This window comes from Hyperolius riggenbachi, chromosome 4, assembly GCF_040937935.1.
Source record: "Hyperolius riggenbachi isolate aHypRig1 chromosome 4, aHypRig1.pri, whole genome shotgun sequence".
NCBI classification, from domain to species: domain Eukaryota; kingdom Metazoa; phylum Chordata; class Amphibia; order Anura; family Hyperoliidae; genus Hyperolius; species Hyperolius riggenbachi.
The window spans coordinates 247,045,341-247,073,299 of NC_090649.1; the positions used below are offsets into that span (position 1 = coordinate 247,045,341).

The 27,959-nt window shown below is 43.4% G+C and overlaps 1 protein-coding gene across 6 annotated transcripts in view; it reads left to right on the forward strand.

Annotated features, from left to right (window-relative positions):
- The window catches only part of DOP1A (DOP1 leucine zipper like protein A), a 103,479-nt gene that overhangs the window by 4,567 nt on the left and 70,953 nt on the right, over positions 1 to 27,959 (forward strand). For 4 of the 6 annotated variants that reach the window (XM_068281543.1, XM_068281544.1, XM_068281546.1 and 1 more), the window contains exons 2-9: positions 3,428 to 3,618; positions 6,600 to 6,781; positions 6,928 to 7,098; positions 7,758 to 7,947; positions 9,044 to 9,142; positions 12,966 to 13,065; positions 25,538 to 25,647; positions 25,756 to 25,864. In XM_068281543.1, the coding sequence (XP_068137644.1) occupies positions 3,481 to 3,618; positions 6,600 to 6,781; positions 6,928 to 7,098; positions 7,758 to 7,947; positions 9,044 to 9,142; positions 12,966 to 13,065; positions 25,538 to 25,647; positions 25,756 to 25,864 (1,099 nt within the window). In that variant the 5' untranslated portion in view covers positions 3,428 to 3,480. The remainder of the gene's footprint in view (positions 1 to 3,427; positions 3,619 to 6,599; positions 6,782 to 6,927; positions 7,099 to 7,757; positions 7,948 to 9,043; positions 9,143 to 12,965; positions 13,066 to 25,537; positions 25,648 to 25,755; positions 25,865 to 27,959) is intronic. The other 2 variants (XM_068281545.1, XM_068281547.1) reach the window with 1 other exon arrangement.

Consider the following 27,959-nt stretch of genomic DNA (forward strand, 5'->3'; position numbering starts at 1 on the left):
CCTGCGCCCTTGTGTGAAGCTGTAATTAACCTATCCCAGCGGGCGGCGGCTACACAGTCCGGGGCACTCTCTACGCAGTCCTACTCCTTCTCAATGACCCCGCGCGTGTTATGTGTAAACATGCGCCGGGTCATAGAGGAGGAGGATGACGACTTTGGGGAGAGAGTGCCCCAGACTGTAGCCACCGCCGCCCGCCAGGATAGGTTAATTACTGTTGCAGCTTCACACAAGGGCCCCGTGGAGCAGTGCGAGCGGGGGGGAACAGGCATAATTTAGCAGGGTCGGCGGCTCAAGGCCCCTGCAGAGATTGGGGGCCCTGTGGCAGTTGCCCTCTTTGCCTCTATTGTAGCGCCGGCCCTGGATATAGGGGTGGGAGTGGGGAATAGGAAGCTTGGGTGTAGGGGGGGGGGTGTTGTTAATTGGCTTAATAAGTATGGTGAGTGAGTCCTAGTATTCTCAGGAAACCCAGAGCACTGCACAGGCAGTAGACTAACGGCCTCTGAACCAAGGAGGCTTTTTGCTATGTAATTATGTTTTGTGTTATGATATGTTCGCTAAAGCTATGCATTTTATCAAACAGTGTCAAACTCTTCTCCTAAGGTGAACAGTATGGCACTACCCCCATCTTATCCTGTGCCCCATACTTAAAGTGTACCTCAGATGGAATAGTTGGGTGTATTTTTACTCACCTGGGGCTTACCTCCAGCCCCATGAGGTGCATGGGCTCCCTTGCCCTCCTCTCTGGCTGCTCCGTTCACTTGATATCCTTTCCGGGAAATCTGGCCAGTTGCAGCCAGTCTTGTGCTTCTGTGCATGCCTGGCAACGCACATGACCCCGCCACGCTCCCATGCTTGAGAGCATTCTGTGTCAGTGCAGTACTACTGCGCAGGCGCAAAATGCTCCCTGCTGAGGGAGCACGATGGGGTGCGAGAGTGGCTGGGTTGCACATGCGCAGAATAGCGTGGCCGGCCAAATTTCTGGGGGGAATTAAGTGAATGGAGAGGCCAAATAGGATGGCTAGGGAGCCCACGCACCTCATGAGGCTGGAGGAAGCCCCAGGTAAGTATAAATACACCCAATTATTCAGTCTCAGGTTCCATTTAAGAATTATAGTTTTTATAGAGCATACATATGAAAACGGCGCCGGTAGACTTGGGCGCAGGATACAGCTGTTATATGGCTATCCTGCTTCTGCACAAGTCCGGGCCGTGTTAATTACTATTCCGCCTCCAGACCGCCATGGATAGTGGGGGAATGATATAATTCGGCTTCCAGCGATTGCTGGAGGCCGAATTATTGTGTTTTTTAAGCAACTTCGGCTCCGTCTTCTGACAGCGCCGATGTTATTCACTGAGCGCCGCTATAGACTGATTCCCATTATAGTGTATGGCGGCGCTGGCCACGCCCAAATCTAGCAGCGCTGAAAAGCACTGCTCAGTTTATAGAGAGCTAACCTGAGTTGAATGTGAGGTGACTATAAGTTAATGAATAACACATAAAGAAAATATATATACAGTACAATTGTCCTTTTACCTTTTACCTGCATTTGTTTTTTATGTCATAAGACTGCTGTACTAAGAGCAGCTTTACCCCAGATAGTGATCACATCCTGGTTAGAATAACTGGAATTACCAGATGCTGTACAAAGTCCGAATGGCCACTTCTGAGGCTCCGAGTAATTACTTTATCTTGAAGAGCATCTGAAATCAAAGTTTATACTTGCTCTGTTGATGGTTTACTGCAATATTAATTACATTAAAGATGCAGCAAGCCTTCTGTCAGCTTCCTTTCTTTTCATTTGTGTGCATTTTTTACTCTGCACCTTTTTTTATACCGTTCATTATGCTTTTGGCGTGATGCAATCATGCAAAAGACTGTTGTGTTGAGCTCTTTCCAAAACTGATTGTCCAACAAAAGCAAGATCCCCCATAAAGACTGCACCACACAAGGTATTACCAGAAAATATACAAATGAGCTTTATTGTCATAATCAGGTGCACAAACCTATATAAAAACATTTAAAACCAGAGTGTCCAGGTACACACATATAGTATCACAATTATAATCTAAATGAACATCGCCCAATCCTTCCTCACCTCTAGATAATGCATATGGTATGAGGCGAGTAAAGTGTCTAGTGCTAACAGCATGATAGGATGAAAGGTGCCATAATAGTAAAAGTCCATCAATCGTGAAAGAATGGTGGCAAATGTGCAAAGAGTTGCCAAAGAACAAGAAATAAACAGGCAACAACAAAGAAACAGTGAATGTAAAGATCCAAACGGACCAAGTACCAACAGTGGAGATCCCAAAGGGCAGCGTGAAGGTTAAGAACTCACCAAACACAAGCACGAGGAGAGGAAAGGCTGTGTGTCCTGGGCACTGCCAATTTGATGAGCTCATTTACTCTTTTGTACCGGTGCTTGCCCCCTATTTGCGTTGTTTCCAAAACTGCGTATCTGAACTGTGATGCTAATTCTCAAATGTATCAAATTTGGTAACATATTTAATGCTGTCAGATGCATCACCATGGAAGGTCTGTTTATGTGAGCAGAAACGCCTGGTCTCCCACGGTGCACTGAGAGTAGAAGCCTGCATAACTAAATGGCATAGGCTAAACTTAACTGGTAGGGCAGAATTACATACCATTATATAAATATAGGAAGTAACTTATGTTGCTAAATGCAGGAGAATGATTGTAAAAGGTGGGTACCCTGAATAATTTACTACATTTTACGATTTGTCACTACAATGCCTCTTTTAAGTAATGGTGAATCATGATTATTAGGATTTTGTAAGGACTAGCTGGAAAAGGAAAGAAAAACCTCAAAGCCCCCTTATTTTAAACAAGTTACGCTACCTATACTTTTGCATTCTTAAAACAGAAGGAGTTACTAATAATTCTGCTTCAAGGTAGCAAGAAGCAACTTATAAATAGTGGGTGGGGCACTCACAAACAACTTGGGCATTAATTAAACCAGTGAATTTCTCAAGTTGTGTAGCATGTAAACAAAAAACTAATATCCATGTAGAAAAGGGTTAAAACTTCCATGATGCATCACTTCTGCTCAGTGAGTGAATATGCAAATCATTCCTTTATGTCCTTGTAAAGCCAACCATAAATACCTTCAGTGTTAGGAAGGTGATATTATAAGAAGCGGAGTCAGTGAATAAACGAAACAAGTAAGTAGATGAAGTGTAGTGACTTCATGCATATATGCTCTGGGTCTGTGACTCAAAGTACTGAAACTAAAGGCTCAGGATGACACCTAGAATGTCAGGTAAGACATGCATACTGGATTTCAGATGTTTATTTTCATGTGTAGAGTTGATGGTAGCAAAAAAGTTTCTGTACCAGGTTATGTGTAGAGTTCAGCTTTAAACACTTGTCTGACGTGCATTTTACATTTGGTGTGTGTCATTGCAGGTGATGGTTTCTTCTGAGCATAGAGCTGGTCTCTAGCGGGACGTTGAGGTAGAATGAACACTGAAGAAGTGGAGTTATTGAGTGATTCCAAATACAGGAATTATGTGGCTGCTGTAGACAAGGCACTGAAGAATTTTGAGTATTCCAGTGAATGGGCTGACTTGATTTCTGCCCTAGGAAAGCTGAACAAGGTAAGTGTTATTTAAGGCATGTGGCTATGCTGAAACCACTATTACTGCTCTCTTGAAATGTAAATTTGAAATAAAAATTGGGAACACAGTAGTAATCATATAGGATATTAAATGTTTTCTGCCCAAACATTCACGTATTATTCTTTGGAAGCACAACAAACTTTTAGTCAGGTAAAATGCCTCTGTTTTAGTAGTAGTAAAATGCTACATTTTCTTGTTGCAAATAGCACTTAGCAGTGTTCTCCCCAGAATTTTTTTCCAGCAGGGTGGCATGAAATAGTAGCTGGGTAGCATGAAAAAGTAGCCGGGAGAGGCGAGATGAGAATGCAGGGCCGGTGCTTCTGTGTGCAAGTCTGCTTACAGAATAGGAGATGGTGAGCCGATGATAGCCAGGTGCTCACCAAAACTAGCCGGGTGGAGCACCCGGCTAAAGGAGCCTGGGAAGAACACTACTTGGTGATCATGACCCTTCAACTCAGCCGGATGACTACATATAATGCTCATCTTGGCAGAGAATAATAGCAATCGGCACAGGTTCTCAAACTTCTCCTAAACAGTCTAATTTTAATGATGTGCATTTCAGCTCTTCTTCGTTGCTAATTTTTGACTTTTGCGGAAAATGTAATGTTACAGTAAACCCATCCTCATAGTTTTGAATTTTTTTTTTTTACACTACTTTTTCTCCATATAAAAGTGTAGTTTGTAAATGTAATGTTTATAGTATACCGTATTTTTCAGACCTTAAGACACACTTTTTCTGCCACAAAAGTGTGTGTGTGTGTGTGTGTGTGTGTGTGTGTGTGTGTGTGTGTGTGTCAGTGGGTCTTATGGTCCGAATAATACACTTTGGACCAGTGCCTGGCATCCATCCACAAGTACAGTACATACCAGTACTGCTTTCTGATCTCAGCAGTCATCTGCATTTCACCAGGATTTGGCCGGCCCTCACTTCTGTCCTCTCACTTCAGTCTCTGCAGCCATCTGCACCTTGCTCACTGCACCTCCAGTATTTGGCCAGCCCTCACTACCGCCCTCTCACTTCAGTGTCCAATCACATCGGTATCCCCTTCCACTCTTGCGGGCGGAACCATGGCTCCTCATTGGGGCCAATCACTGCACTCTCTGAGTAGCAGTGAACTATCAGGTGTCAGTGTGCGTCGTTCCTTTGTTGTTTAAGGAACAACGCCCTACTGACACCTGATGGGTCACGTTACTAATGAGCATTACTGTTACTAGTGCTACTCTAGTACCGTGGGTCATGCTAATAGTATAACTTGCGGTACATTGCTGCTGGTAGTATTGGCAGTATTGCCATGCACTGTCTGCACACGGCACTATTACTGCAGTTTAATGCATCAAAGCCATTGTCATTTTAAATGTTTATATATAGTTTGTGCACATTATAATTTACTCTTGTCTAAGTTAATTTTGTTGTTTACTGTATTTGCTGACCATTAGACGCATCTAGCTGCATATGGTTCGCCCTGCGCCCAAATGACAGAGCGGTGTACTAATATGTATGCACAGGACAGTAAATTTAGGGCTGGCGATTCTATAATGGCATCCTGGGCAATTGCCCCAGAGCCATCTGAAGGGGGACACAAATCGCACAGTACACACAGAAACACACACTATACACTACATACACACATGAAACACACACTGCACAGTAGGTTTTCCAAAGACACAGGAAAAGCTTACCCGGCACTGCACCATGTGGAGGAGCGGTGGCCAGCTAGGTCTGCAGTGAATATTGATGTGGATGAGAGGCACACGCTAGCAACTCTTTCATAGCGTGTCAGCAGTAGGGATGGTCAATGATATGTAAATTCTTCTGAGGTTATGAAAATTTATGTAAATTTGCATGCAAATATATGCAGCTTGAAATTGGTCCAATCAGTTTAGACCTGGGTGGGACTTGATTGGTCCATTTTCAAGCTGCATATATTTGCATAAAACTTTACATGTATTTGCATAAACTCAGAAGTATTTGCATCTCATTGATCATCCCTAGTCAGCAGCAGAAAGAATGAGAAAGATCATCTGCTCTACCAGTTTACACTGCCCCCTAGAGCATGCTGCCTGAATTATGATTCAGGTTTGCAGCATTGTCGGGAGTTAGGAGGCGAGTGAGGAAGGCAGCCAATCGCTCAGCAAAGTTACTTGGGCCGATTGCACGACTGATAGGGCTTGGGGAGAACACTGCTATGTGGTAGACACAGTATGGAGCCTGACGATCAAATGCTCACTGTATATAACATAAGTATCTTCAGAAGCACTGCATAAGCATAAAGAGTGTAATTTGCAAGCAGGTAGGTAATGATAGACAGTCTCACCCCTGGGTCAATAGCTAACAACCAATATAGCAAGCACCGGGGGGGATACCAAATGCAGATTCCAGATGCATGCACTCAGCTAAGCAGCCTGTGTGCTGTACACTTGGTGAAACAGTCTGGCACATACAGCACATGCAAGTCAAAGCAGGGGAGGCAATAAGCAGAAATCTCCATGCTCAGAGGCAGGTTTATATATAGCTAAGAGGACAGTTGATAGGCAATATTCTCACCACACCAGCAGCCGCATGCAGTATAGGACAGCCCATGATGTTAAATGCAGATAAGGCTAATCCATAACCCAAAGCAGCAGAAACTGTACCACATTGGCAGCAGGCTCAGATCTTGGTGGAGGAGTCCATTGTGTGGCATGTGTCCCCTGTGTAAAGTCTGCCCGCATGTGTGGGCCACGAGGAACGCGAGGTCAGGGTTCATAGAAGGCTGCGATCAGAGGAAGCAGCTACGTGACTGGACAGCATCCAATGCTAGACTGCCCTGAATAGCAGAATAACCTCAGAAAGCCATACTCAAACAGATTGACTACTTTGATGTTTGGATTTTCTCAGTCATGCTTAATGACTTATGCAGCCAAATATGTGTAGTAGAACAATTTGACAAAGGACAATGCTGTTTTTTTTTTCTTTTTAGGTATTACAAAACAACTCAAGGTATCAGGTAGTCCCTAGAAAGCTAACCATTGGGAAAAGGCTTGCACAATGTCTCCACCCAGCGTTGCCAGGCGGAGTCCACAGGAAGGCATTGGAGACCTACGAAGTAATCTTCAAAATCATTGGACCAAAGCGCCTGGCCAAAGATCTGTTCCTCTACAGGTAAAGAAGCTAACTAAACTAGTAGTTTGTTGTTGTTTTTTTCCTCCCCAATATAAAATGTGTACATGATCCAGGTGGCCTTGGATTATTTTGTCATCGTGTTTTTGTTCTTTGTGTTTAGTCTTCTCTCTTGTGCTCTTTTGCAGCGCTGGTCTCTTCCCCCTACTTACCAATGCTGCAATGTCTGTGAAACCAGTGTTACTTAGTCTGTACGAGATGTACTACCTACCTCTGGGCAAGACCTTGAAGCCAGGCCTACAAGGACTGCTAACTGGTATCCTGCCTGGCTTAGAGGAGGGCTCTGAGTACTATGACCGGTAACCATAACATTTTTGCTAGAAAACTTCAATTTCTTTGTGATTTTGTTGTTGTTGTTGTTTTGTACTATGTTCTATGCTACTAGGTATGGTCAGTGAGATGATAATAATTGTAAGTTGATGCAGAATTATGTAAATTCTGTAAGATTGAAAATGGACCAATTGAATGAAATTAAGGTGAGGATTAAATTATTTTCAAGGCACAATGTTGACATTCTTCACTTAGGTCTTGGGGGTATACTCACTTTTGTTCCTAGCAGCTTAGACATTAATGGCTGTGTTGAGTTATTTTGATGGAAGAGCAGATTTACACTGTTATACAAGCTGTACACTGACTACTTTGTATCAAATCTTCAGTGTTATCCCGTGAAAAGATATAATAAAATATTTACAACCATATAAGAGGTGTGCCCACATTAGTGGCGTTTGTGAGTTGCTGTAAATCTACACACAATTTATATAATTCTGAGTGATGCAAGATCATTTGTATCTCCTTGACCATCCCTATATGCTGCTGGCAGTATTAACATTTTTCTTTGTGTGAGTGTCACATAATCTGAGGGGCTGGCAGGAGGATGCCTGGCAAATGGAGCATAAACTAAAGACTAGAAAAGTGAATTGTGCCTGTGATGCTTTAGTACTTATGCCTTTCTTTACAGAACAAACACCCTTCTGGAGAAGGTGGCCTCTGCAGTGGAGCAGTCTGCCTTTTACAGTGCCCTGTGGGGCAGTCTCCTCACCAGCCCAGCTGTGCGCCTGCCTGGCATAACCTATGTCTTAGCACATTTAAACAGGAAGCTGTCTATGGAAGACCAGCTGTACATCATAGGGAGCGACATTGAACTAATGGTAAGGAAGCAACCTAAACTGGTATTAAATATTGTTCCTTTATAAACACTGGCACCACATTGTTGAGGCAACAAGTCACAAGAGTAATGTGACCTGATTTCAGTGGCATTTGCATACCTAAATACTATAGTGTTTATTTGTGAAATAGCACAGTATGCGACTCATGTCCTTATGGCTCATTTACACTGTTTATATGTAGAGTTATTTGTATGCACTGTTAGTTGAATCATAAGTAGTAATTTTACAGTAGTCCATGTCAAAGTCTGACAATGTGGCAAAACAATGGTCTTGGGTTCAAATCTGGGCCAGGACCTTATCTACATGGAGTTTGTATGTTCTCCCCATGTTTATTTCCTTTCATTGCAATGGACAATATCATTGCAGCAAAATGCTTTGCAATGATATTCCCATGAGGCTTTCGCATCAAGTACGGTGAGGAAAGTTCGGAGGCAGTAACGCACAGTACGCTGTACATTAACTAGGTAGCACGTGCATTTACAGTGGTAATGAAGCATGCTTACATTGTACTATATGCTGCATTGTATATTCGCAACTCTGCCACGCAGTAGTGTGACAGCTTTAGTGAGCCACAGCTTCTTCCTCATACTCTGTTGGTCTCTGTCTGCTCATATGGGCATAAACAGGGAGAGGGATTGCTCTGTCGTCTCAAGCCATGCATCCTTGCAGTCCAATGTGGCTACCAGCCTCGGGAAAGGAAGCATACAGTAGTTTCCGACTGTCATAGTAGATGAGTAGGTTGCGGTGGAGAACATGAGTAGTTATGAATTGGTGCAGCAGGTTTTTTGTGTTTTTTTTTTTTTTTTTTTTTTTTTTTTTTTTTTTTTTTACAAACTGCAATTTTTTTCACAAACGCTTTTTTGTTTATGCACAAGTTGCAACAACGTTCCGTTAAATTCTTATAAAGGTTGTGCTTGAATTTGGGGTTTTACTTGCCTTATTAGTTTGGATCAGCACCAGGCTATCACTGTTCAGGCCTCCTTTATCAGCACAACAACTTACGGTACATGTTTTGTGAATGTTTATTTATTGCATTTGTCATGAGAATGTGTTGACCAGTTTGTGATCGCTCTTTCAGGTGGAGGCTGTGAGCACATCTGTGCAGGACTCCAGTGTGCTGGTTCAGAGGAGCACCTTAGATCTCATCTTGTTTTGTTTCCCCTTCCACATGAGCCAGGTATTTGATTATTAACTCATTGTTATATTTGTGTACCGTTATAGAAAATAATCACAACTTTTCCCAACAAACCAGCTTTTTGGTGTAGCCAATTTATGACCTTGTGCTTGGCCTCTAAATCCCCTGGGTGCAATATTAACTATATTTTAGCCATGCACCAGTCTAATAACCACACTGTAGCAAGCTGCTTCATACTGACGCCTGCCATACACTACACTACAGATGTTTTAAAGCACACCCGAAGTAACCTAAGATAAACATGGGTATTAGTCCTACTTAGAACTTGTCTGAGGTCACTTTTATCGAAGCAAATGAGGCAGTTGAACAGCAGTCAAATGCAGCTGTGGCTCTCCTGAAATTTAAACAAACAGAACACTTCTATTTGGTTAAGAAAACACTGCTGATAACAGGTCAGGGTTGAGATGTAGACAGATTTTATGTCACACTAACATGGTTGTTATTTAGAGCTAGTAAAAAGGCCCGCCCATAAAAAAATGGGCGCTAGGTCACAGGCGCTACCCCCCACAATGCGCGCACATACGTGTCCCGCTTGCTCGTTCTCCACCACTGTCTGAAGTATAAGCACGCAGGGAGCTGTTTGATTGGCAGTTGGAAAAAGCTATTATTTCCCACAATGCATTGAGAACCTCTGTGAACCACACACAGCAAACTGTCAGGTCCGGTCCTGTGTCCTAACTGCCCTGGCTGCGCACATGCTCAGTACAAAAAAGCCAGGGACACACAACCATTCAGTTGATGACGCAGCAACACTAGCATTTTATTGTATAGGATTCAGCCTTAGAAATTCTGCCATTGCATTGAAAATAAAAATATAAGACTCCATGAAAGGTCTGTTATTACTATACATATGATTAATTATCTCATAAGTTTATTTACAATTCAGGTTTCCATCAATAGATTAGACCAGTGATCTGCAAACTTGGCTCTCCAGCTGTTAATGAAGTACAAGTCCCACAATGCATTTGCCTTTATGAATCATGACTGTGGCTGTCAGACTCCCGCAATGCATTGTGGGACTTGTAGTTCCTTAACAGCTGGAAACCAAGTTTGCAGATCACTGGATTAGACTGCAGATTCAAAAATCGTAACTGAAAAAATATTTAAAAACCAAAAGCTTTTCCCTCAAGTACTTGCTCAGTGTAGGAATGTTTCTGCTCATTTGCATGAGAAATCCCTTCTTAACCAGTGTTAGTGTGACATGCATGCACCCTAAAATGGCAGCCAATGTGATTCTGGCATTAGTGATGCCATACTAAAACTTCACTGATTCAGGTTAGTGGTTCCTCTCAGACAACCGTTAGAACCTGGACCCAACACTATAAGATTTGATGCCAAATCATTTTGTACTGCATGGTTAGCAGCAACTCAGATGAAGATGAGATACTTTAAAAGCTGTCTAGCTTCTGATGAAGTAGACCTGTGTATGGAGAAATGTGCGTGATTTTAGCCACATAGCAGTGTTCACAAATTATAAACTGTTATATTCTATGTAAGCATGATCTACAGATTGGGCAAACCATTGTTATTCTTAATGTCATCACTTTGAATCTTTATAAATTCTTTGGAAACTTTCTAATCCATTTAGATTACTTTTTTACTAAATAATTAATACAATTGGATGCATAAAATGTACACAACTAACATAACAACTCAAATCCTTGTTGAACTCCTATAAAGCCCTAGACATAAACGTATAGACTGGAGTCTATGTGACTTACCCATAGAGGTCAGTCTGCTACACAGAAGCCCCTAAGAACCAGTTTAGTGTATACATTATTTCCTATACTGATTTTGAAAATGATGTTTAGAACTGGCTTGCTTTTAGAAATGCAAGCAGTTTTTTTTTCTTCTTCTTGGCACATTTACTGTATTTTGTGGAATAAAAGATACATTTCCCCCCCCCCCCCCCCCCCCCAAGACTGGGGTAAAAAAGTGGATGGCACTTATTTTCTGGATGTATGGCAGATCCCCCTAGAGCAGAGCAAAGCAGAAGCCTTTATTACCTATTCCCCAGCATGATTCCTCCATCTGCTCCTCCTGTTTCCTGCCTGTGCAGTATAGCAGAATCCGACACTGCAACGGCCAACTCCAAGTCCCATCTTGCTTTAGTGCTGCTGTCCTCTCATTGCAAGTCCTGCCTGTGACTACATTGACAACCCCTCTTTGATTGGCTGCTGGCCCTGTAGTGCACAAGGATTGGCGAAGACACGATTTCTAGGTCTCATCTGCAGAGTTTTCAGAGCCAATAGTAATGTTTTTTGAAGGCGCACATTAATATCTGCTCAGATACATCCATGGGCGGGACCTAGAAATCCTGTCTCCGCCAATGCCTATGCACTGCAAGGCAGGCAGCCAAGGAGCGGGTGTTGCCTGCCAGTGTAGCCGGTGGGGTCAGGCAATGAGCGGACAACAGACTTTAAGCAAAGATGGGACTATAGCGGGATCGGCACAGTGTCTGATCTTGCTATACTGCACCACCAGGACACAGGAGGAGGAGGAGCCAGGGCAGTGGAGTCGGAGTTGAAGAGTCGGAGTTGGTGGTTTCATAAACTGTGGAGTCGGATGATTTTTGTATAAACTCCTCAGCCCTGCTCAGTATTAGCCTAAGGAGTCAGAGCAATTTTGGGTACCTGGAGTTGGAGTCAGATGTTTTTTGTACCAACTCCACAGCCCTGGGAGGAGCAGATGAGTAATCATACAGGCTGTTCATGGGCATACTTATTCACCAGGCTGGCACTCTCCCCATGTGAGTCCTGACTCTGCACACTGCCTGAAGTCTCACTGATCCCCCGCATTGCCGACCGGAAATATGCTCCAGTTTCCGGTAAGCTGCTCTTCATCTCCCTTTGCCTGCTCCAGCGAACCACCTTTGCCAGAGGTACCATGCCAGACGCATGTGACCGGAAGACCCACACACCTAATCGAGGCTCCGGCTCCATCCTCAAGACTAGGGCTCACTATTACATCAGGCAGCATTTGCGCTCCTCCCCTCTGTGCACAGGAGTCCAGCAAACCTGTGATATTCTGGGCTCTATCCCTTGGCTTTTCATCTCCGGTATTTGGTGGGACAGTGTTTGTTTAATATATGCATGGGTAAGTGTATGTTAGGGTGTAGTGCAGCAAGGATTATCGTAGCTGTGATTTAGTGTAGGGGCAGCAGGGGTTAGTGTAGCTGGGAAGTGTAGTTTAGATGGACAGCTTAGAGGAAAAGGCACATAAGATGCACCTGCACTATAAACGCACCTGATTTAGTATATTTGTTTTTCCCTGATTTTTGTCCTCTAAACCTAGGCATGTCTCATAGTCCAAAAAATACTGTACTGTACACTTTGCATCGAGTATAAAAACTGGAGCACAGAAAACACTTGTTTGCCCACAGGACAGTCATTTATCTTCAGTCATTCATCAAATGCAGGTTACAAAATCAGAGCTGTTTACTTACTCTAACCCACTTTTAATTTTTCCTCCTTTTATTTATACATCTTGTGATGAATGAAGTGATAAGTTGACTTGTAAGCATTTATTTTAGAAGACAAGTCAAAATAAAGACTCATTGTCCCTGTTTATGTCTGTAAGCTACTAAAGGCGTTTGGTTCAGACTTCAGGTTACTAAATGATGGCTATCTACTCATTGTTCATTATATAGTGGTTGCTAAATTATTGCGTATAAGCGATGAAGTCCTTTTACGTTTATCTGAAGTATACTGGTAGAAGAATGCGGAGTTACTGGCATATTTACAGTTTTTGTAAACTGCTTAGCAATTATAGTCTATGAAATTTTTTTTTCTTTTTGTCTATGTAGGCAACCCGTCCTGACATGATTCGTATCCTGTCTGCAGCTCTGCGCGTAGTCTTACGCAGAGATATGTCCCTTAATCGAAGGCTTTATGCCTGGCTTCTGGGTAAGCTTGTAATTCCAAGAATATGAGTTCAAGTCAATGCTGTATTTAACAAAGTTTCTCTCCAGGCGCCAATTTAAATTTATCATCTAACAACTTAGTAAACAGGGCGCTCAGATGTTACCTTTTGCGTGAAATGGGGCTCCTACATGTAAAAAACAGAGAAACGGGAGTGCAAAGGCTTTGTTTCAGGTGCTGTTTGCTGTTGCATAATTCTCACTGTTAAAGAGGTGTTGTCAACCATAGTATCTCTGAAAAAAAGGAAAGCCATATATAAGTAGATCTCATATTTTTCGGACCATAAGACGCACTTTTATCCCCCAAAAGAGGGGGGGAATAGTCAGTGTGTCTTATGGTCCGAAGGTGTAATTTCCTATTACCTATTTCCAGCCCTGTCATGTCTCCGTCATGTCACTGTAAGTGACGCTGATCGTTCTGCGCAAAGGACATCAGGCTGTGTGCAGCCAATCGCCTTTCTCCTAGAACAGTGATTTGCAAACTTGGCTCTCCAGCTGTTAAGGAACTACAAGTCCCACAATGCATTTGTCTTCATGAATCATGACTGTGGCTGTCAGACTCCCACAATGCATTGTGGGACTTGTAGTTCCTTAACAGCTGAAGAGCCAAGTTTGCAGATCACTGTCCTAGAAGCAAGATGATTTGCTTAACACCCTCTGCAGGATTGGCCGAGAGCTCCTAAAAGTTGATTGGTGAGGGTCGACTGTTTATGTCCAACCCAAGAAGGCATCGCAGCCAATCAACAATTTGGGAGGTTGCTGTTGTAGCTGCTGTGGTAGCCCTCATTGTCTTCTATAATTCCCACAAACAGCACACCCCTCACATGATTTGTGTCCCGTATGACCCAGCGGGATTTCGAAGTACTGGCCACCTCACTCATACTATGTAGAAATGGCATGTAGAGGGAGATCGGGGCTGTACATAGCTGCAGCAAGTAAAATCCTGCCCTGATATAGTGTCACTTCCTCGCATCACAATCCGCAGCTGCTGCGGCAGCCCCTGCTCCTATAGAACTACTGCTAAAAGCACAGCGCTAATCTCCCGTGTTCCATCGAATTGACCTTGCGGCGCTCATGCACATGCGCAGCAGTGGGACAGAAGAGGAGCCTGAAGGGAAGATTAGAGCTGTGCTTTTAGCGATAGTTATATAGGAGGAGGGGCCGCCGCAGCATCTGCGGATTGCGATGTGAGGGAGAGACCATATACCAAGGCTGGGTTGTACTTGCTGCAGCTATGTACAGCCCTGATCTTCCTCTGCACTGTATGAGTGAGGCGGCCAGTGCTTCAGAATCTAGCTGGGTCACGCAGGACACAGTGGATCACGATCAAAGGATCAGGTGAGAGATGTGCTTTTTGTGGGACTTATAGGAGACGGGCACCACTGCAGCTCTGCAGCTACATTGGGCATTGCGATGTGGGGAGAGCCATGGCCAGCCATTGTACTTATGGTACTATGGTAGATTATTGATTTTAATTCTATTTTAGTTATTAGTATTTAGTTAGTTTAACTGGGCAGTGTAATAGTGACTGGTTGGGGGGAGTCAAGCTCCACAAGACGCTCCTGGACCATGGACGCACCAGGTTTAGTATATATATTTTTCCCCCCTGGTTTTTGCCCTCTAAACCTAGGTGCATCTTCTGGTCCGCAGCGTCTTATGGTCCAAAAAATATTGTAAATACTTGCTCTACTTACATAACCTACAGTATGTATTGCACTTTCCACATTTTGATTTTAGTGATTTTTCTATAGTATAAAAAGAGAAAACCCTTCTTTGGATTTTCCATTTCGACTCTTGTCTATCTCTTGAAGCCAATCCTGACATAATTTCCTCCATTACTCTGCGTATGCTTTGCCTGCCCTCCTCCCAGTCTTCAGACACTCCCACCCAGTTCTGCAGTAGAAAGTGCATTGTCTCAGCATGAGAAATATTGGCCAATTAGAGAGGAACAGAGGTGTGGGAGGGGAAAATAGGAGGGAAACAGGCTTCAGCCAATCAGGCTGCATTAGTTATGTCTAAGGAGAAAGTAAAGAAGAAAAAAAAAGGAAACCCAGCATGCCCTGCAACTTCCTTTGTGCGGCAGATGTACCAAATAAGAGCCAGGGAAACTGGGGAATTGCCTTTTATGGAGATGAAAAATAAGAGTGATTTTTAACTTTTGGATTGCCTGGCTAGCATCTTTATTACTTGTTTACCAGATAAAAATAAAGAATTGATTTTATGCCCAACAGTTAGACTAAAACTGCAAGGGGGAAGGCACAGGCTGAATCTGTACTGCAGGCTGTCACCTATTGGGCAGGAAGTGGCCAGTATCTGGCCTCTTGACAAGGTACAATACAAGCAATTCGACATCAGCTAATCAGCTTTATAGAATGATAAGAACATCTTTGACGAGTGCCTGCACAGATCTAGGAAAACATTTGTGCGTGAAATATGGGAACGGTATATTCTATACAACAGTGCTCCCCAACAGTGCATGTTTTGTGGAAATCCACAGAGGCAGCTATTCTGATCTGCTGAGACACTAATTACCACACCTGTGAATGTTTGTGGTTTTCTGCAAAACATGTACTGTTGGTGGGCCTTGAAGACAAGGTTGGGGAACTCTGCACAATATGTAGTAAAAAAAAACAACACATTGCTGAACTAGGGTTTTAAATGGCCTTAAAGGGACTCCGAGCTCAGAAAAAAAAGGAAAGTTGTACTCACCAGGGGCTTTTTCCAGCCCAGTGCTGGTCGGGAGGTCCCACGCCGGCGTCCTGGCTCCTCTTCTTCACCCCGCTCCGGAATGGCTGACAGGCCGCAGCCCGGGCGACACTCTCCCGAGTGTCGGGCTGCTCCTTCCGCATATGACGCGGATTACGTCACACGCCGGCCGCCTCGCGTCATCACGGCGGCCGGCGTGAAAGTACTGCGCATGCGCGCTTTGTTCGCGCATGCGCAGTACTTTCACGCCGGCCGCCGTGATGACTCGAGGCGGCCGGCGTGTGACGTAATCCGCGTCATATGCGGAAGGAGCAGCCCGACACTCGGGAGAGTGTCGCCCGGGCTGCGGCCTGCCAGCCATTCCGGAGCGGGGTGAAGAAGAGGAGCCAGGACGCCGGCGTGGGACCTCCCGACCAGCACTGGGCTGGAAAAAGCCCCTGGTGAGTACAACTTTCCTTTTTTTTCTGAGCTCGGAGTCCCTTTAATTTCTCATTGATAACAATGTATTCAGCATAAGTTTTGCAAAAAGTGTGTGTGTGTGTGGGGGGGATTCAGGTAAAGTAGCATCAAAAATCAGGATGCCAGCACAAGAGTTTGTGTCTTTTTAAAAACTATGCTGCCATGACTGTTTCCGTAATTTTGTCCTCAGCGGTAGCATATTTATTTAAAGAGACACTGAAGCGAGACTAAATCTCGCTTCAGGTCTTATATATAGCAGGGGCACGTGTGCCCCTGCTAAAACGCCGCTATCCCGCGGCTTAACGGAGGTCCCTTCACCCCCAACCCACCCCCCGCAAAAGTTGGTCGTAAAATGGTCGTAGGGAAAACTCTTCCTGGAGGCAGGGCTAACGGCTGCAGCCCTGCCTCCCAGCGCGTCTATTAGACGCGCATCGCCGCTTCTCCCCCGCCCCTCTCAGTGAAGGAAGACTGAGAGGGGCGGGGGAGAGGCGGAGATACGCGTCTGACAGACGCGCATGGGGCAGGGCTGCGGCGGTTAGCCCTGCCCCAACCAGGAAGTGCTCCCCCGCTGCACGGAGGGGGTTTGGGGGGACAGGGACCCCCGTTAAGCCGCGCTATAGCGGCGTTTTAGCAGGGGCACGCATGCCCCTGCTAGCTATGAGGTCTGAAGCGAGATCTATTCTCACTTCAGACTCTCTTTAACTTCTGTGGGCAGTGTGATTGTGGGAAGTTAAAATGCAGGTATTCAGGTAAACAAGTGCTGAGAACAGGGGGTTCAGTCGGGGTTGTGGAGAGATAAGCGAGGTGGTGGCGACCTGACCCGCCCCCCCTCACCAGGAAGTAGCGTACGAGGAGCCACGTGTGTTGCGGCGTCTTTGACTGGAGTTTGAGCCAGTGTCCTGTCCTGCTGAAGGTCTTGCTGGAGGGCTTTGAGAAGAGGAGAGAGAGCCTGAGGAGGAAAGAGGACAGAGGTGGTGAGCCTGCAAAGTTTTGAATATGGAAGATTGTTAGAAATTGGAAGCAGCAAAATGACTGTGTATCTTGGTGCGATTGGCCAAAAACTTTTGCTACTGTTTTTGCAAGTTGCAACATATTGGGTGTGACAAAGTATTGATAACAGCAGACTGTGTATGTATCCTGGTGCGATTGGCCAGAAGATTTGATCTTTATTGCAAGCTAAATTTATTTTGATGGTCATAAGGAATTGATAATAGCAGACTGTGTATATATTCTGGTGCGATTGGCCAGATGATTTGATATACAGTGGTGTGAAAAACTATTTGCCCCCTTCCTGATTTCTTATTCTTTTGCATGTTTGTCACACTTAAATGTTTCTGCTCGTCAAAAACCGTTAACTATTAGTCAAAGATAACATAATTGAACACAAAATGCCGTTTTAAATGATGGTTTTTATTATTTAGTGAAAAAAAACCTCAAAACCTACATGGCCCTGTGTGAAAAAGTGATTGCCCCCTGAGCCTAATAACTGGTTGGGCCACCCTTAGCAGCAATAACTGCAATCAAGCGTTTGCGATAACTTGCAACGAGTCTTTTACAGCGCTCTGGAGGAATTTTGGCCCACTCATCTTTGCAGAATTGTTGTAATTCAGCTTTATTTGAGGGTTTTCTAGCATGAACCACCTTTTTAAGGTCATGCCACAACATCTCAATAGGATTCAGGTCAGGACTTTGACTAGGCCACTCCAAAGTCTTCATTTTGTTTTTCTTCAGCCATTCAGAGGTGGATTTGCTGGTGTGTTTTGGGTCATTGTCCTGCTGCAGCACCCAAGATCGCTTCAGCTTGAGTTGATGAACAGATGGCTGGACATTCTCCTTCAGGATTTTTTGGTAGACAGTAGAATTCATGGTTCCATCTATCACAGCAAGCCTTCCAGGTCCTGAAGCAGCAAAACAACCCCAGACCATCACACTACCAACACCATATTTTACTGTTGGTATGATGTTCTTTTGCTGAAATGCTGTGTTACTTCTACGCCAGATGTAATGGGACACGCACCTTCCAAAAAATTCAACTTTTGTCTCGTCGGTCCACAAGGTATTTTCCCAAAAGTCTTGGCAATCATTGAGATGTTTTTTAACAAAATTGAGACGAGTCTTAATGTTCTTTTTGCTTAAAAGTGGTTTGCGCCTTGGATGTCTGCCATGCAGGCCGTTTTTGCCCAGTCTCTTTCTTATGGTGGAGTCGTGAACACTGACCTTAATTGAGGCAAGTGAGGCCTGCAGGTCTTTAGATGTTGTCCTGGGGTCTTTTGTGGCGTCTCAGATGAGTTTTCGCCGCGTTCTTGGGGTAATTTTGGTCGGCCGGCCACTCCTGGGAAGGTTCTTCACGGTTCCATGTTTTTGCCATTTGTGGATAATGGCTCTCACTGTGGTTTGCTGGAGTCCCAAAGCTTTAGAAATGGCTTTATAACCTTTACCAGACTCATAGATCTCAATTACAGTACTTTTGTTCTCATTTGTTCCTGAATTTCTTTGGATCTTGGCATGATGTCTAGCTTTTGAGGTGCTTTTGGTCTACTTCTCTGTGTCAGATACCTCCTATTTAAGTGATTTCTTGATTGAAACAGGTGTGGCAGTAATCAGGCCTGGGGGTGACTACAGAAATTGAACTCAGGTGTGATAAACCACAGTTAAGTTATTTTTTAACAAGGGGGGCAATCACTTTTTCACACAGGGCCATCTAGATTTGGAGTTTTTTTTCTCACTAAATAATAAAAACCATCATTTAAAACTGCATTTTGTGTTCAATTATGTTATCTTTGACTAATAGTTAACGGTTTTTGATGAGCAGAAACATTTAAGTGTGACAAACATGCAAAAGAATAAGAAATCAGGAAGGGGGCAAATAGTTTTTCACACCACTGTATATGACAAGAGTTGCAAGTCGATATATACTGGAGGTCGCAAGAAATTGATAGCAGCAGACTGTGTATATATCCTGGTGCGATTGGCCAGAAGATTTGATCTATATGGCAAGTGTTGCAAGTCGATATATATTGATGGTCACAAGGAATTGATAACAGCAAATTGTGCATGTATCCTGGTGCGATTGGCCAGAAGGTTAGATAAGTGTTGCAAATAGTTGTATACTAAAGTAACGCAAGATGGTGGAAGGGGGAGTCGCTGAGCCTTTTCAAATCTCCTAGAGGGATCTCTATGGGGTTGGAGATAAAGAGAATGGGATTCTCTGGTGGGGGGTGTCTTGAGAAGACAATTGGGTTTTTTGTTTTGGAATGTTATTTTTTTTTATGTACTATTTTTTGTTTTGGGTTTTTCATTATTTTTTTCACCTTCTGGTCTCCTCTAGGAAATTAATGGAGTTTGTTTGATGACTCAGGAGGGTGATAATTTAAGGATTCTCTCCTATAATGTTAAGTGTCTTGGTTCTCCAGTTAAGAGGAAAATTATGGATGGAGTTGCATAAACTTAAACCCCAAATCGTTTTTTGCAGGAAACTCAATTTTGTAGAGATAAGATGCCTGGCATGCCCTTGTCCATATTTGATAGATGTTTTTTTTCTAATTCTCCGATTAAAAAGGCTAAAGTAGTTGCAATAGCAGTGAGTAAAACGTGTCCGTTTGTATTTTTGGATAAAAAGAGTGAGGAGATGGGTAGATTTGTTTTTTTGAAGGGACAATTAATGGGCCAAGTATATACTTTTGTTAATATCTATGCGCCTAATGAATCACATGCTAATTTTTTTAGATTGGTGATTGAACAACTTGAGGGGTTCAGGGAGGGATGGTTGGTTTTTGGAGGAGATTGTAATTGGGTCTCTGAGCCTAGAATGGATGTGTCATCTGGTTCTAGGAGTATTACGGCAGTAGCTAATAAATCTATCAAAAAGATTTTTCAGAATGCTCATATTGTAGATGTATGTAGAGCACTTTTCCCTTCTGTGAAGGATTATTCTTTTTTTTCACATGTGCATAAAATATATATACAAGGATAGATATTCTGTTTTTGGATCAATATTTTTTGGATAGAGTAAAAGGAGCAGGTATAGGGAATGTAACTATCTCCGATCATGCTCCTGTGTGGTTTGATTTGGATTTAGGGGTTAGAAATAGACGTGATTGCCATTGGAGACTCAATCGTAATCTTCTAGATGATATAGAAGTTAAAGATAAGATTAAAAAAAATTAGTGGAATATTTTGAGGATAACGAGTTGGATGGTATGGACAAGGGCATAGTATGGTCAGCTCATAAGGCAGTGGTAAGGGGGGTCTTTATATCCCTGGGAGCCCCCCAAAAAAGAGCATAATGGTAAAATTACAGAATTATTATCAGAAAATTGGAATTAGAACATAAGCGTTCATTGGATCAGAAAGCACTAGATAATTTGAACAGGGCAAAAATCAAATTGTCAGAGTTATTAGAGAGTAGACTGAGGGAAAAGAATAGAATTCATTATGCTAAATGGTTTGAAAATGCAAATATAAGTGGAAGGTGGTTGGCAAGAGCATTAAAAAGACAAAGGAAAAGTGCATATATTCCTAGGATTAAGAAGAATGGGGGGTGGTTGAGCTGCAGGCACACAAAATAGCAAATGTTTTTAAGGAGTATTAGTCTTCACTGTATGGACTTCCGAAAAATGGATCCAGGGATTTTGATAAAGGGATGTGGAAATATCTAGAGGAATCTGGGATGGTAAAAATATCACAGGAAAATAGAGATATGATGGAAAAAGAGATTAGTGAAGAGGAGGTGTTAGCTATGATAAAAGCCATGAAGGCGGGTAAGTCACCGGGTCCTGAGGGTTTCATAAAGCAATATTTTTCCATTTTCAGTGATGTTAGTGCCAGCTATGTGTAGATTCTTTAATTCCCTCAAAGAGGGTAGAGAAATGCCTAAAGATGTGTTAGAGGCAGGGCCGGCGCTACCATAGAGGCAAAGGAGGCAGCTGCCCCAGGGCCCCAGAGCTTGTAGGGGCCCCCAGTGACTACAAGAGGAAAAAAACATTTTCAAATCGACCTTATAGTTTTTGAGAAAATCAATTTTAAAGTTTCAAAGGAAAAAAAATTACACATTTAAAAACCCGCCGACTTTAATGGTTAATAGCAAATCCACCTTAAATTCTAGAAACCCTAAATTTGCAGGATATGTTAAGGAGATCATTGGGAATAAGAGGAAAAAAACATTTTTCAAAAAGACCTTATAGTTTTTGAGAAAATCGATTTTAAAGTTTAGAAGGAAAAAAGTATACTTTTTAAATGCGGTAAATGTCACTTTTAGTACCTAACGGTAGTGTAATTTTACATGCATCAAAAGAAAGAGCAATAAATTTCCTGACGGGGTTTCCAGGGGGTCTATACGCAGCCGCAGCGCTTTGGCCAGGGATCGCTATACAGCCGCAATATGGCTGTATGAAGATCCCTGGCATTTTTTTTCCTATTTTCCCAATTTTTTGTTTTATGTTTAGAGTGTGGGAATTTTAAAAAAAAATTATGTGGGGTCCCCCCTCCTGAAACTTTTTAACCCCTTGTCCCCATGAAGGCTGGGGTAGCCAGAATGTGGAGCTCCGACCGATTGGGGCTTCAAACCCTGACTATACCAGCTGCAAAAAAGGTTCCTTAATGCCAATTTTTGCTCCGGGGTATCAATTGGGGGGTCCCTCCAGGTTTATTTTGCCCTGGGGCCCCATTGTTGCTTCAACCGGCCCTGGTTAGAGGCTTATATAACAGTTATTCATATGAGCGGAAAAGACCCAGATTTGTGTCAAAGTTACAGGCCTATATCATTACTGAATTTGGGTATAACAATTTTTGCAAAAATTTTAGTTGAGAGAATTAAGCCATGGCTGGGATTAGTAGTTAAAGGAGATCAGGTTGGGTTTGTGCCTGAGAGAGAAGGAAGGGATAGTGTGGCAAGGGCAATGGCATTGTTTAAATGGTCCTTAAAGTGACTCCGAACTCAGAGTAAAAATAAAATTTGAACTTACCCGGGGCTTTCTCCATCCCAGCCCTGGTCGGGACGTCCCACGGTTTAATCGCACATGCGCCGTGCTGTCACGCCGGCCGCCGTCATGACGCGCGGCGGCCGGCGTGTGACGTCATTCATGACGTATACGGAAGGAGAAGGCCCGACACTCGCCAGTGTCGCCCGGGGGACCGGCCTGTCCGCGCTATGCGGACAGCCACCGGGAGAAGAGCCAGGAGGCCGGCGTGGGACGTCCCGACCAGGGCTGGGATGGAGAAGCCCCGGGTAAGTTCAAATTTTATTTTTACTCTGAGCTCGGAGTCCCTTTAATGAAGGGAGTTCCTATGATGATGTTGTCGACGGATGCGGAGAAGGCATTCGACAGGGTAAATTGGGACTTTATTATGTCTCCTTTAAGATTTATAGGATTGGGAGAGAACATGTTAAATTGGGTGGGTGCGCTGTATTCTAGTCCAACTGCAAGAGTTAGAGCGAATGGTGCCCTGTCGGATGCCTTCTCCTTGTTGAATGGAACGAGACGGGTGTCCTATGTCCCCTTTTATTTTTATTTTGACCTTGGAAGTTTTTTTGTATACTGTTAGGAGGTCTGGAAATATCCATGGAGTTAGAGTTGGAGATGAGGAACATAAGATATCGACTTTTGCAGATGATATCTTGTTTTATATTTCGGAGCCTCTGGTGTCTTTGCCAAATTTGGGTAAGGAAATTTAGAGATATGTTTTTTTTTTTTCAAATTTCAAGATTGATATGACTAAGTCTGAAGCACTGAATGTGTCATTGACACCAGGAGTTGTGAAGTTGGTAGAAAGCAATTTTTGATTTCCTTTTAGGAAAGAGGCCATTAAATATTTGGGAATAATGTTACCAAGTGATCTATCGAGGCTGTACTCCCTAAATTATCTTCCATTATTAAGTATAATTAAAAAAGATCTGGAGGGATGGAATGGTAGGGGTTTTTCATGGTTTGGGTGTGTAGATATTGTTAAAATGAATATTTTGCCTATGGTGGTGTTCTTTATGATTCCAATTTGTGTGCCTGCAGTTTTTTTAGGTCTCTTAAGTCCATCCTTATTAGGTTTGTTTGGCAGAACAAGCTATCAAGATTAGTTTGAGATTTTGGTACGTCCTAAAGAAAAAAGGGGGTTAGGGCTTCAGGATTTGAAACTTTATTATAGAGCTTGTGTAATGTTAAGACTTTTCGATTGGACATATGGGGAAGAGGTAAGAAATGGGTACATATTGAAAAGAATTTGATTGGATTGGATTTGGCAAAAGTTTTTTGGCTCCCGGGGAGGTTTAGAGATCTACCAAGATGGACACCCTCTTGGATTAAAAATGTATTTAAGGTGTGGGATGTTGTTAATAAAAAGGGGGGTTGGTCTGTGGGAATTTCCTTGATGACTCCTTTGGGGGATTCTCCTTTTTTCTGCCAGGGAAAGAAAGGATTTTTTTGGATCATGGGGTGAGAGGGAGATGTAATGTTAAGAGATATTATGAATAATGGAGAAATTAAAACTTTGATTTGGTTGCGTGAGGAATATGGGCAATTTCCATTAGATTTTTGGAGACATACTCAATTAAAACACTTTTTGGCAGAGAAGGGGAGAGATCTTACCATTATTACTGAATTATCACAGTTTGAGAAATTGTTTGTGAAGGAGGCTCCTCCCATGCATCTGATATCATTTTTATATAAAGAGTTAAATAAAATGAGGGAGGGAGAATTACCTAAATATTTGAGTAGATGGGAGGAGGACGCTGGCATCTTTTTAGACGATGGGTTGAAAAGGAAAATGTGTATTTTGGCTCATGCTACATCAGTTAGCTCTAGAATTAAGGAAATGAATTTGAAATTATTGACAAGATGGTATAGAACACCGGATAGGTTGGCTAAAATGTTTCCGGGGGTGAGTGATGGATGTTGTAGGGGGTGTGGAGCAAAAGGGTCTTTAATGCATTTAGCGTGGGAGTGTCCAGTAATATTGAGTTTTTGGAAGGGTGTGTTGGACTGTATTAAGGAATTATGGGGAGATTGTGGAGATTGGGACCCAATAAAGGTAATCCTGCATGGAACATCTATGTCTATTGGTAAATATAAGAGATTGTGTTCCTCAGCTCCTAATTGCGGCTCAAAGTTTAATCCCGGTTAAGTGGAGATGCCAGGGTTCTCCAACCCTGAAAGAATGGGTTGAGAGGGTTAACAAGGTGAAGAGCATGGAAAATCAGATTGCTTTGCAGCAGGATAGATTAGAAGCATTTAAAGAGAACCCGAGGTGGCATTGTATTACGTTAGTGGGGCACAGAGGCTGGTTGGGCACACTAACACCAGCCTCTGTTGCCCCATCGTGTGTCTCAAAGACCCCCCTGCTCGCCGCTATACTCCCCGCAGTGCTGGCGACACGCAGCGTGTCGCCAGCACAATGTTTACTCTAGCGCTGTCTGTCAGCGCCGCTCCCCCGCCTCCTCCGCATCGCCGCTACCCGCCCTCGTCCCTTCCCTCCAATCAGCGGGAGGGAAGGGACGAGGGCGGGTAGCGGTGATGCGGGGGAGCGGCGCTGACAGACAGCGCTAGAGTAAACATTGTGCTAGCGACACGCTGCGTGTCGCCAGCACTGCGGGGGTATAGCGGCGAGCAGGGGGGTCTTTGAGACACACGATGGGGCAACAGAGGCTGGTGTTAGTGTGACCAACCAGCCTCTGTGCCCCACTAACGTAATACAATGCCACCTCGGGTTCTCTTTAATGTTAAATGGGGAAAATTGAGAGAATTTCAAGATACTTAGGAGTATGGAGATATGGTGGAGATGTAGGGGAGGGAGCCTCCTGTAATTATAATTATGTTTTTTTGTGGTTATAATTTTGTAAATTTTTTTAGTACTTTAGATGGTAATTGGTGGGGGGATCTTTGAAAAAGAAATTCTGTTGTTAAATTATTTGTAAGAGTATTGATTGGAAGATTGAGGAGAATAGAGGGTGTTATTTTCTTTTTTTGTTTATTATGTATTTTATAATTTTGAAAATGGAAGAAGAGAATAAGATATGTTGTATTGGAATTTGGAAATATTCTTACTTCTTCAATAAATTATATTTAAAAAAAAAAAGGGCTGAGGACAGTACAAGAGCAGTACTCTTTAGCTAGCTGTAAAATATGAATGGCAATAGTGTTACAGCGAAAAGTCGGTGTGACATTCTCTTGTTTTAAACAATGTCATTTCTTCTTTGCTGTCATTATGGGAAATGCAACCTTGGTGAGTTATCCGTAACTGTATATTTTATTCTTAATATTAAAATGAACAGGCACCATTTGATCTCATAATGTTTTTGTTCCAAGGATTCGATAACAATGGGGCTATTGTAGGACCAAGGAGTACCAGGCAAAGCAATCCCGATGAACATGCCTCCTACTATTTCAACACCTTCTCCAAAGATCTGTTAGTGCAGGTGTGTGTACTTTGGGTAAAAGAAATGCTTCCAGGCTTTGTAAAATGCTACTGCAGGATGTCTAATAACATAAATCTGAACACCATCTTGTTTGTTTTTGCTTTTCAGGCAATGGTGGGAATATTGCAGGGAAAAGAGATGAGCAGAGAAAACTCACTAACCCAAGATTTAAAACCATTCCGTATCCTCATTAGTCTGTTGGACAAACCTGAACTTGGTATTACTATACTATAATATAAACCCTTTACGCTGGTAAATGTGAAATCTGGATGATACAAATGGAGCACAATCTGATGAAGCATTTCCCGGTTTCTTGCCATTCATTGTGTATTTTTCACATAGAATTCTCATTTTAAAGTCAAATGTAAAATTAGACAAAACCTACATCATACCTGCAAAAAGACAAAAAGAGACTGCTGTCTCCATTAAGTCCCGGCTTGAGGGCATCATCCATGATGTCATTTAGCCGAGACGTGGGGAAGGCTGTGACAGGAAACTGGAGTGACCAGAGAAAACCCACATAGACACGGGGAGAAAACACAAATTCCTTGCAGATGTTGACCTGGCTGGGATTCGAACCGGGGAGCGCTAACCACTATGCCACCGTGCTGCCCAATAATGGCGCTATATAGCAGGTACTGTGAGAAGGCAATGTAGTGGGAGCACAATCAGAGCACTAAAATGGAGACACATGGAACAAGAGCACCAATAGGCCTCTTTTAGGTGAGTAGTTAAAGGGGAACTGAAGAGAGAGGTATATGGAGGCTATCATGTTTATTTCCTTTTAATCAATACCAGTTGCCTGGCAGCCCTGCTGGTCTATTTCTCTGCAGTAGTATCTGATTAAAACCAGAAACAAGCATGCAGCTAGTCTTGTCAGATCAGACTTATAAGTCTGAACCACTGAAACACCTGATCTGCTGCATGCTTGTTCAGGGGCTATGGCTAATAGTATTAGAGGCAGAGGATCAGCAGGGCTGCCAGGCAACTGGTATTGTCTAAAAGGAAATAAACATGACAGCCTCCATATACCTCTCTCTTCAGTTCCCCTTTAAAGGACAACTGCAACGAGAGGGATATGGAGACTGCCATATGTATTTCCTTTTAAACAGCCCTGCTGGTCTATTTGGCTGCAATAGTGTCTGAATCACACCATAAACAAGCATGCAGCTAACCTTGTCAGATCAGAAAATAATGTCAAAAACGCCTGATCTACATGCTTGTGTAGGGTTTGTGGCTAAAAGAATTAGAGGCAGAGGATCCAGCAGGACAGCCAGGCAACTGGTATTGTTTAAAAGGAAATAAATATGGCAGCCTCCATATCCCTCTCCTCACGGTTGTCCTGTAAAGGCAGTGAATTCACCAACTGGCAGCTGCTCATGTGCATCTGCTAGCACTCAGTACCAGAGGTCAACAGGTCCCATAGAGGCAAATTTGGGCACGGCCATGCTAAAACGTGACATGTTGTGGTTTTCTGCCGCAGAATGACACCTTCGTTTGTCAACAACTGCTGCTACTGAACTACATTTAAATTGCGCTTGTGGGTGCCAGATGGAACACTGGACTGCTCGACAAGCACCGTCCATCTGAAAGAGGCCTAATAGAGGTGGAAATTCTGTATACCGCCCCTTAGAAGTAAATCCACTTATCGACCACACCTCCCTACAACATAAAACAACCAAATAAACCTCTTATTAACACCTTCTCTATTTTTATATTAAATTGCTTATTGCTAGATGGAGGAAAAACATACACAAAGCAGAAAAATACATTTATTTCTAAATCAAATATTGCCATCATACATAGCACCAGAAGCGTACTTGAAGTGTTGAGAGAGCGAGCCAATAGCACTGTTTAAAAACTTATAATGGGTGAAAACTAAGAAAAGCTGTCTTTTTAAAGTGAATGTTTACCGTTTCAAAAAAGACAAAGTCAGATACTCACCTAAGGAGAGGGAAGGCTCGGTCCTAATGAGCCTTCCCTCTCCTCGCCCGGTCCCGCGCAGGATCCCCCGTGGCAGTATTCGACCAATTCGGTCAAATACTGCCACTTCCGCATGCCGAAGGGAGCTTTCGGAAGCCTTCGGGATCACTTGGGCTCCCGAGGACGGGGCCGCTCCATACTACGCATGCGCGAGCGCCCTCTATGACACGCTCGCGCGTACGTAGTATGGAGCGGCCCGTCTTCGGAAGCCCGAGTGCTCCCGAAGACCTCCGAAGTCCCTGCGGCGGCGGACGCGAACGGGGGAGCCAGCGCAGCACCGAGGGCACCGGGAGAGGAGAGGGAAGGCTCATTAGGACCGAGCCTTCCCT